Source organism: Anneissia japonica, unplaced genomic scaffold, assembly GCF_011630105.1.
Source record: "Anneissia japonica isolate Jap-2015-1 unplaced genomic scaffold, ASM1163010v1 scaffold234_len1672027_cov178, whole genome shotgun sequence".
In the NCBI taxonomy this organism is placed as follows: Eukaryota; Metazoa; Echinodermata; class Crinoidea; order Comatulida; family Comatulidae; genus Anneissia; species Anneissia japonica.
This window is the reverse complement of record NW_022738761.1, coordinates 18,464-29,715: the sequence shown is the minus strand read 5'-3', so window position 1 is coordinate 29,715 and position 11,252 is coordinate 18,464. Positions and strand designations below refer to the sequence as shown.

At 34.2% G+C, this 11,252-nt stretch overlaps 1 protein-coding gene across 1 annotated transcript in view; it reads right to left on the bottom strand.

Moving 5' to 3' along the window:
* Positions 1-11,252, bottom strand: part of LOC117117730 — a 35,701-nt gene that overhangs the window by 7,445 nt on the left and 17,004 nt on the right. Inside the window, exons 4-9 of the mRNA XM_033262127.1 lie at positions 8,706-8,870; positions 7,663-7,950; positions 6,439-6,513; positions 6,121-6,337; positions 4,328-4,612; positions 2,040-2,324 (exon numbers count right to left, since the gene is read on the bottom strand). Of these exons, the coding sequence (XP_033118018.1) occupies positions 2,040-2,324; positions 4,328-4,612; positions 6,121-6,337; positions 6,439-6,513; positions 7,663-7,950; positions 8,706-8,870 (1,315 nt within the window). The remainder of the gene's footprint in view (positions 1-2,039; positions 2,325-4,327; positions 4,613-6,120; positions 6,338-6,438; positions 6,514-7,662; positions 7,951-8,705; positions 8,871-11,252) is intronic.

Sequence of the window (11,252 nt, the reverse complement as noted above, 5' to 3'; positions counted from 1 at the left end):
GGTTTTCTACAGTGTGTTTTTGGAAGGTTTGTGGGATTTACCAAATACCATTTAACCATACCATAATTACCCTACCCTCACAATTACACTCCATTTTAATTCTTAGCATAATTGCTATATTTACAAAAATAGAGTACTGACTTATATCTCAGTTAAATTGTGGCGACCAATAGTTTCTGAACCAGTAGTAGGAACTTGGATTTAGTTGGGGAATAAAAAAATAAGTACGCAATTTTGTATGCGCACAAACTAAATTAACTGCTTATATTTTTGTATTCGTAATTATTCAGTTACTAAAATAAATATTTAAGAATACTTCTTTGAAGTAACCCTAGAAAGAACATATTGATGGTTTGTGAGAAAGTAGGCCTTTCCCTTTTGCCATACATGAACTTGTGATTCAAATGCACATATACTTTAACTGAACAGTTTATTTGCATTGTTTATAACATGTAAAGTTATTTCATTTCATGTAAAGTTATTTTCATTTATACAGAAGTGAATTTCTCTCATACAAAAAAGATCTATTAATTAATCAATCAGCAGGGTACTCCTTGAGATAGGAGCTAAACTAAGTAGTTTTCCAATATGCATATGGTTTATTTTGATAGGGTAGTTTACAGCATTTAAAAATTATTTGTTTTATTGAATTTTCTAATTGGGGCCCATTTTTTATTTATTTATTCAATTCTTGCCATTTTCAGTATTTAAATATTTAAAGACTAAAAAAAAATACCATTTCTATTACTAAATTTTTCCATTGGGGCCATTTTTACCTACTTGTCATTTAGGGCCATTTTTACCGGGGCCATTTTTTCCAGGGCCATTTTTTCCGGGGCCATTATTTCCTGGGCCATTTTTTCCGGGGCCATTCTTACCTACATTCAGGATAGAAGCCCTTCAATTCATAGTAAGAAACACAGAACCTAGTTTCACACCCAAAGGATTTTCCACAAGGTTTATTAAAATTTTTATATTAAAAGCTAAAGCATGTTAAATATATAAAATAAAAGGAACTTCTTTCAGTCTAATTTAATGAATATTATGAGACTGAAAATAATGAATTGTTATTACAACGGAGAGAAAGGCGATTTCCCTAACATGAGCAAAGTGGGCGAGGTCAGGTTTTGCTCAAAATCTCTGAAAAGTATGACAATTTAGGGTTTTCAACAGCTCATTTTTATCAATTTTGGAGTCTAATAATATGTAAAAAATGCATAATTTTTTTTTCCCCTGTCAAATATTGTTTTTTTTTTCTGGCGCACCCCTGGATTATTTCATTATTTCCACTCACTTGATATCAGCCTATTATATCTAAAAACTTCTCAAGGTTGCTGAAACCAGACTCAGAAATAATGGAATAATGTAAAATGGGAACAGATAATTTTACTATAGATTAATTAGTAGACGTACAATATATACAGTATATAATGATATATTAATGATCAAATATTCTTGCCCCACAGCCAGGCATGAGGGAACTTCACCATTTACCAAATTTTACAATTTTGAACCAGGTTTTGCCAATCTCTTCTTATCTCTATTAATTACTGCTTCAGGGAATTTTGTAACAAGATTAACAGTGAGGCTCATTAGTTGTGAATAGTTCATAAGAAGATTAGGACAATTAAATCAAAAACCATGTTGTAACTTCTAACATAAGTCATTGATTTTTAAAATTCAAAAGCATATCTATTATGATTTTTATCTGAAATTATAGTTAAGGTAATAAAAATGCCAAATTATATTGAACAACAGGTTTTTAAAATTTTCCAGCTTGGTTTTTAAATACTATACTGGTAATTTATTGAGAAACAGCAATGCCTGCTGTGATAATGACTCTTAAGTAGAGGTATTCTTCTTTGATGTTTAATTGGATTATTGAGATAAGATCCTGGCAAAACCTGGTTCACCAACCCGCCTGAATGCACTTTTAAAGGGTTTGCTGGTAAATGGGATAGTAACAGCATGATGGTTTCCGGCTTTGAGGCTAATGAGGTACTTAAATAATCATTGTGTGACCTAATTAAATTGCTAACCTGAAAATCCCTCTGTAAGATTTAAGTTGCCTGTCAATTGATCAGAGAGCCAATTATATCCCCTTTGAGTAAGTGCTGAACTCATTGCAGTGAGTTGGTTGACGTTGGATGGTTGCTTATTCCTCCAAGACTCAAGCATTGCCATTATTGCATTCTTCTCAAGTTTGTTGTCTTTTTCAATGCAATCTATTTCTGATAACTGCAGTCCTAATTGAACACCTACTAGTTTCCAATCACTTTTAATTTCATTGCATATAGTGAGCAATGTTTTGTCATCCAAACAAACTGAAAGCAAATAAATGAATATTGTACATTCATCAATTATGTAACAGAATTTTTAAACTTTAAATGTTAAAATAATTCCTTGAGATAATGACACCAAATACATCTAAAGATTAACGCAAACAATACATATATTATCTGTGACTTGAGTTGTCAACCATGGGTTTATTTTGTAAATGATTTTACTACATCAAACTTCTCTCCCTAAATACAGTTTACAAAATCACATTTTCTTTTGACAGAACTTGTACCATGTACAAGCCAATATGCGCATAAAACATCTGTCAGACAAATAGAAGACCGTCTTCGGTGCACTAACCAATCAATAATTGTACTGCATCGCAGCCTATACGTAGGTCAATTATAGGGCCAATCATAAATTGTGTTCATTTTTTATTTTGGTGCATACACACATGTGCCAAGAATTGCAAATAGCAAATATATCAGCATCAATGAGTAGGTGACAATCATTTTTACAAGTCAAACAAGCACATGACTATGACAAACACCTCATTATGAGGCTTTCGGAGTGGAGTTGTTTTAGTCCTTTAAAAAATCCTGCAACACTGACTGAAATTGAACCCAGGACCCTGGGACTGCAAATCAAGCATCTTGACCACCAAGCTATTCTACTCCAACCTAAGTTACTCAAATATACTAGAAAGAATAAGTTAAACTACTTGTATATCATATAATGATTATTTAATAATCTGGCACAGCCATATTATGGGGCGGATCCAGAATTTTTCAAATGGGGGAAGGGACACAACAGTCTCAAAATAGATAAGCGAGTAGCACATAACACTGACCATAAATTGAATTTTATAAATGAACTCATATGACTGTCTCTTATACACATCTAGATGTGTATAAGAGCCAGCCATTGGATGTGCCCTTCCCCACTGGATCTGCCCCTGATATTTCACAAATAACAAAATAAAATCTTTTATACGATAACAAAAAAATGCAGCGAAAATGTATATCCAACTGATAAAAAGTTATATGTATAAACAGATATTTTATACAGTACTAGCATAATATAAGATGTATATATTTATTTGTGTTGATAGAAACACATGCTATGCATAAATAATTTCTTTCAGTAAAACTGAATCATTACAACTACACAAATGAAATGTGGCATCTCATCAATCAGTATGTTAAGCCCCTGTCACACTGTAGCGTATAGAACCAATGTATGCCGACGTTTATCAAAATATTCGTTTACGTTTGCGTAAGTTGACATTCGTTCGTGACACGTTCGTAATACATTTGGCATACATTGTATTCATTAGCTGTTCGTTGGGGTACGCTGAGGTACGCTGGGGTCGATTTTAATTTTTGGACATGTTCAAAATTTTGAACGTATGACAACGTTCTGCTACATACGCTATGTATACGGTGAGCATTCGTTGTTTGAACGTTTCGCACGTTGGGTGCACGTTAGGTTTATGTTTTCTGTTCGTCCGTTGTTCATCCAAACACGTTCAATCCCATCTGAAACGTTGCCATAGCAAATGCATAACATATTCATAGCGTTTGTCCAACTAATGAGTAACGAATGGCCAGCGAACACTCAGCATATACCGACCTACATCAACGTTTACAAGGCGTCAATACGTTAGGCATACGTGTGACATTAGCTGGGCATTCGTTGTGTACGCTGAACATTCGTTGGGCGAACGCTGCGAACGCGCTGTCATTCGTTAAATGGACGCTAGTTGTTCGATGAGCATTCGTTTCTCATTCGTTGGCCGTTCATCTTTCACGCAAAAATGTTATTTTTTTGCCAAAAAAATTGAGCTTATTTGAGCGTATCGGGACTTAGAAAAAAAAATGAGAATGCTCGGCATACGTTAGGTCTATTCGCTACTATGTGACAGGGCCTTAAGTATCATATGACTATGTAATAACTCTATGGTTTACCATTTACAAGAAAATTACTAAAGTTTTTAAAGAAATACCCTCCTTAACCACCATATCATATTTTTGTACTAAATTCTTACCTGAATACACTTCTTCAGGGTTCAATTTGCCTGTCAATTGCTCAGAAAGCTGATAATATCCCCTTTGAGCAAGTGCTGAACTCACTGTAATAAGTTGGTTGATGTTGGATGGCTGCTTATTCCTCCAAGACACAAGCATTGCCATTATTGCATTCTTCTCGAGTTTGTTGTCTTTTTCAATGCAGTCTATTTCTGATAACTGCAGTCCTAATTGAACACCCACAAGTTTCCAATCACTTTTCAATTCATCGCAAATACTGAGCAATGTCTTATCATCTAAACAAACTGAAAGCAAATGAATGAATACTGCACATTCATCAATTATATAACACAACATTTTCTAAACATTAAAGGTTAAAAAACTTGAAGACAACAAATGCATTCCTAAATATCTATAATTATTTTACCAAGCTTGTTATTAGTAGAGGACCTGACTAAGATTTGTATGCACTTAATTTATGAGACAATATCTCAACTGATACAGACTAATTTGAACCCTACGATCAACATGGGATGTGTGCCAAAATCTGTATCTGGGACGAACAGCCTGAAAATGACTACACCCTTTTTTAAAATGGCCATGCCCTTTTTTTCATTGGAAGTGCTACTTTAAACAGCAGGCTAGACAATATAAACATATTGTAACATTGAGGGGATAACAGGATAACATTTTAGAATTCACACTGTGGTCACATGTCCTGTTCATATACAAATTAGCTTAAATATGCAGAAAAATTGGGGCCACGCCCTTTTTTATTTGAGGCACTACATTTAGCAGTAGGCCAAGCCATCTGAACATATTGCACACAAGGGTTTTTCTTTTATAAATGAACAAATACGATGAGGGGATAAAATTGCAAAAATCACACTGTAGTCAAATATCCTGTTCATATGCAATTTAGCTTAAATATGCCAAAAAAAAAAAGGTTTACACTCCTTTTTAATTTAAGGCACTACTTTAAATTGTATGCTAAGCAATCTGAACATATTGCAAACAAGGGTTTTTCTTTTATAAATGAACTCATATGATGAGTAACTCAAATGAAATATCATTTAAAAATCACATTGTGGTCACATGTCCTGTTTATATACAAATCAGCTTAAATATGCAAAAAATAGGGCCATGCCCCTTTTTTATTTTAAGTACTACTTTAAACAGTAAGCCAGACAATGTAACATATTGCAAACAAGAGTTTTTTTTTTTTATAAATGAACACATATGAGGGGACCCAGGGGCAGCGCTAGGAATTCCCCGGCGAGGGGTCCAGCTCTCAAACAAGGGGGTCCAAGCTCCACGACAAGTAGTCCACCCCGAATCAGTGAAGCCTAGCAAATTTTTGGGAAACAGTATTTGTAGTTGACATGACCAGGTGCACGTATGAGAATAATGAATATAAACAGTATGTTAAACACGTTAGGCAAAATATCACTCTTATTAACATCTTATGTTCCTATCTGAGCAATGTTATTATTTGCGGAACTACGAATGACATTGGGGCGAGCTATACATCGTCGCTGACTGTAACACGCAATTTGATTGGTCAGAATATGAATAATTTACTCACCAAAGATCAATAACACATGGACGGTACGAGCTGATAGGGGCTAAAAATAACGAGAGTTGTTGGCGGTACAACACCTATAGACCTGTCTCTTATACACATCTAGATGTGTATAAGAGACAGGTATATTAATTATTAAACCAATACAGAACAAAATTTAATATTGTAACTTTTATGTCATCGTCATACATACAAAATATTGAACCAGAATAATACAATTGTGCCATGAACCTTTTTCACTTTTGTTACCATCTCCAAATAATCGTTGGTAGCGTGTTATTCTCACACTGTCTCGTCCACATGGAAGCAAATCTTGCTTAAAATCTCGCAGTATCTGCATATGTTCAGTCTTCTGACTACAAGGGCAGAGGATACACAACTTAACATGTATTCCTCTCCTATCATTAACATTGTGTAACTCGAACGCAGTCTCAAGAAACCTCAACACCTGACGAATAAGTACAATTGTTTCATAATTCAATTACTTATACAATTTTATAAATTTGTTATTTATGCAAAAATATTTAATCTCAATGGAAGGAAAAGTACCTTTTTGCATGATTCTGGCCCTGGTTCAATTAGGGAAATAGTCTCATTGAGAATCATCCTTCTTACAATCGTTGTCTGCAAAGAAATCACCTTATTAAATTGTTAATTGTCTAAAATATTGTTAAATATTTATTAGAAAACTAAAAAGATGATAAGAACATTTAGAGGGTATATATATAAATTAGAACAAGTTAAGGTGAACCAAAACTTTGACAGAACCAGAAACAGTCATATGATGAAAATCTGCAGTAGAATTCTGAGAATATAAAAAGCTATTATGGAGAAACCTTAATATTAGCATAAAAAGAAAAAATATTAAATAGCTGTATGTTGAAACTTACAACTTTTTTAATGAGTGGACAATGTAAACTTTCAAAACATGTTCGTTAGGAATGCTGAGAATATTGTGGACAGAGCAAGCAACTAATCAAATCGAATGTCAAGAGAGAGTAGGCCTAAAAGTCAAAGTAAGACCGTTGAGAAAAGCAAGACAGGAGTCCGGGAAGTGCGAGTATTTGAGATATGTAACTGGCAAAATTCAATCTAGAGACCACAAACCAAGTTGTGAAAATATTTTTAAAGTTAAGTTTTGTTAATTATATTGACGTCTCACAAATGACCCCTGATTAAAATCATGAAATATATTTTACTATATAATACATTAAAAATGTATATTATAAAATTTGCTGCAGAAAGGCATTTGTCTTTTGAATTACAATCCTTATGGAAGGAACGGAATTAGATCAGGTTCGCCATATTGCTGGCTGATATATTGAAGCATTATGCTGTCATACACTACAGCCATTACACTATAAAGCTCAGCTGTATGTATACATACCAGTATCTGGCATGCAGAAAAAGACCAATTAGATAGGGACCCCATAAAATAATTTTCTTACTTCAAAATATATTGTTATACAAATTATTCTTCATGTCTTTTACATATAACATATTTAATATATACAAAGATAAGATAAACTTTGTGTTTATAATGAACCAAACTCAAGTATTATGACAAAATACAACTGTGATCAGATCTGTTAGTATGAATTGTTTAACAACAACGGATGGCAATTACACTTCTCACCCCTCTCCAGTTATTGCTACTGTGTTCAGCAAACAGTGATCTAATAAAGTGAAGTTGACATACAAAAAAATAAATTGAAATTGAAAAACATAATTATTTGGATTTTATATTCTTATTTCTATAAACTTAAACAATACCTTAAACATCCGTCGTCGTTTGAAAGTGACAACAGAAAAAATCACATGATGGTTGTCGTCAAGGTAGAGGTCTGCATACTCATGAGCCAACTCAGGCTCACCTCCTGCTTCTACTTGGAACTTCTCAATAAACCTGGTGACTGTCTGTGGAAAGAGTTCTTCTGGGAGATAGCCACAAAAATCATGGAAAATGCTAATAGCACGAATTCCATAGTCTTCTGTGAGTCTTTGTTGTTCTGCTATTGGCTTCAGGCGCAATGGAGTGTAGAAAACACGTTCACTGCAATCCTATAAAATAAAAATAGAGTTTACACAAGCTTAAAACGTCTTAGTGAATAGTGTTGTCAATATATTAACACACTTCAAGTTTCGCTACTTTGTTTTTAAGTTAGTGCTGAGATTTCTGTACTGTACATGATTTAATCATAATAATGATGATTATAATAACCAATTTTCAATTCTGTACATAAAATAACATGGTAGTGCATTTTTTTTTTTATAGAATAAGGCTAATTTATATTTTCATAATATTAGAATTATCAACAAAGATGTTCCATATTAATACTCATGTAATATAAATACTGTTAATATAAATTATAATAATCTAATGATAATTAATAATTTTTTTTAGAATTATTAGGTATTTTTTGTAAAAGTTTACAGTTATATTTTTATAGTTTTTTAAACTGTGCAATTAGTTAGTTACTGTATATTTTAATTGTGCGATTTAAGTATTAACCTTCCATTTCATTATTGGTAAAAAATAATTATTTTGTGGATGTTGTGCTTGTCATTGTTGTTTAGGTTTGTAATTGTACATTAAGTTAGTTCACCTAATGTTTCTGAATATATATGAATGGACAATAAAGAACTATGTGACTAATTTCCATATTTTTACTTTAATAAATTATAAACTTCAGAAAATTTGATAATAATCAATAATAAAAAAATTTGACTTAAAATCATAACATACTAAATAAATATTTATAGTGTAGCTATTCCTATTTGTTACAGTATACTTATATTTAAAATATATTATTTGCCTTAGATGACTTCCTCTCACAAAGCAGTCCAAATCTTTCCATGAATTTCACTAAGATGTCAAAGTTTCTGTCCAAATCTTTGATATCCTTCCAAAGAAACCTCAGTAGACGCTCCTCTAATATTCCTTTGTCCAGCCTTCTCCAACTCTGCTTCATAATTGCTAGCTGTAATAAAATATATGTAGTATGTAAATTGTAAATAATAATATAGATTTTTATAGTGCTGGTATCCATTAAACAAGATGTTCATGGCGCTTGATATGTGGATTAGTACCTCGATCAATGACTTTTTTCGCCCCTAAGGGACCCTACGTGTGTGTGCTACCCTGTAACCTGGTACAATCAACTCTCTTCCACCACAGGTACTATCTGTACTAGTACATCGGGGTTGTCCCCCTGTATTGTGTTCTTTATAGTGCACACGAGTCATTGCGTACACTCAAGGGCGTCAATCCATGGGTGTGATGAATTGCCACAAAAAAGAAATACTTGGACCAGAGGGCCAAGTCTTGGCTGCGGGCCAGGGGGTCGCCCGATGGGGTGGTGACGGCCCCGGAAGCTCTGGTGTCTATAGCCTTTTGTAAGTCCTATCTAATTGCTTTTAAAGAATAAAATTAACATTTATTTCCACATATTTTTCGAAATAAGTGGCGGATCCAGGAATTAGAAATAGAGGGGGCTCACAGAGGGACTTTTGCAGATGGCGTGTAGACCACCTGAGCCGCACCACGGTTGGGGCTGAGGTAAAAATGTTTATGATTATGGCACCTCTAGTTTGCCGGAAATGGCATTCACTCTCAGACTCAAAATTGAATATATATTTCTTTTTATTCCTTTTTTAAATTTTGAAAAATTTAGGGAAGGTGGGCCAGCTGGGCCCCCTTGAATCTTCCACTGAAATACTCATCACTTATATATTATGTGCAAACTAACATTCATTATAAGTCAATCATGACATCATCATGGCAACTCCCAATGTTGTTTGCCTATCCCCACAGTCCACTAATTTTTCAATGAGTGGACGCTTGGCTTGATTTTTTTAGGTTCGTCTTCGTGATGATATCGCGCACCGTGATGAAAATTTAATTATGGAAGATTACTTTCGTAAAACAAGGTTATTTAGAACCCGAAGAAAGTTGCTTGAAATTCAACATTAAGTATGAACAATTAAGGAATTAATTGAATTAATGGACCCTCATAAAAATAAACAAACTGAACATTTAATAGGAATAATGCCTACTGCAAGAGCACAACAGCATACGCACAGCTAGAAATGTAAATACGCACACAGAATATTGTCTCATATCACTATTGCAACCAATGACTGCTACAACAGTTGGTTATCAAAACTAACATTAAAAGACGGCGATTGACTTATAAAGCAATAGTAGAACGTTGAACGTTGAACGTTGCAGATATTCTCTTTTTGATGCGCTCCATTTGGGATGGTGTGGTGTTATGGAATACTGCAAGGCCGTCGTCCCTGTACAGTCCTAAGTTGGAATTACCGTAGTCATGTGACAGGTGATGCAGGATGTATGATCCTACTAGCTCACAAACTTCGGCACCATCATAGCTGCCCATGTCAAATAAATTATTGTCTGCTGTTTTCTTTTGCCAACATTCACCATTGTTGAAGAGGAGTGATTTTCTTGCATGGGAGATGATATTGCGGTCTTCTTGGCTTATATCTATGTATGCAGCCGCAAAGTCTAAAGCTCTGTTAAGGAGGTCTTCAGAAATGGAAGGGTAGAAGTCCACAATGTCGAATATGATAAAGGAACAATTTTTCTTATCTGCTATTCCTTTATACCAGTGAATGAAGTTATTCGTGTTTTTCCACTGGTTTACTCCTGTCTTGTAGGTAACAGCTTTGTTAATTTTGTCGAGTATGTGTTTGCTGACTATACCAATTTCTGTTTTGGATGGGTTGATCAATCTGCACGAAGTATTATTTTGGAAGTTTTCTTTGTGGTCTTTTAGTGTTATAAAGGCTGGTTTTTTTGGAAAAGGGTGTCTGCTCTGTCATCCAGGTTGAGTGAAGCAGCAATGTGACTGGCTTCAGAGTTGATCTTTTCTGTTGCATCGGAGGGGGCTTTCTTGTAGCTCTTGGTGATGTTTTCCTTAAGTAGCTTGTCATATTGTGCTTTGTTGACTTCATAGAAGTTTTTTGTTTTATCGGCTGGTAGGAAGAGTTTATCCGATGAGTTGATCATTTTGGTGTCTTCTTTTAATTTTTGTAGGAATTTACAGTTGCTGTTGCGAGTTTTGACGTCTTCAATCAACTTTAAAACATCGTCTTCAAAAGATTTGAGCTCTTGTATTTGGGGTGGAGTTTTCCTGGACTTAAAACCATACGTTTCTTTTTTCGTAGCATTGGACGGATTAAGGAAGTAGAAAGCCTTCCAACGCATTCTCTTTTTGACGCTTTCCGTTTTTTCGATGAGCCTCATTTTGTAGTCCTTGATGGGTGGAATTGGGATGTTCTTCATAGAGTACTTGAAATTAACACGTTCCATTGTTGATCCAATAGATTGAGTATAGTGC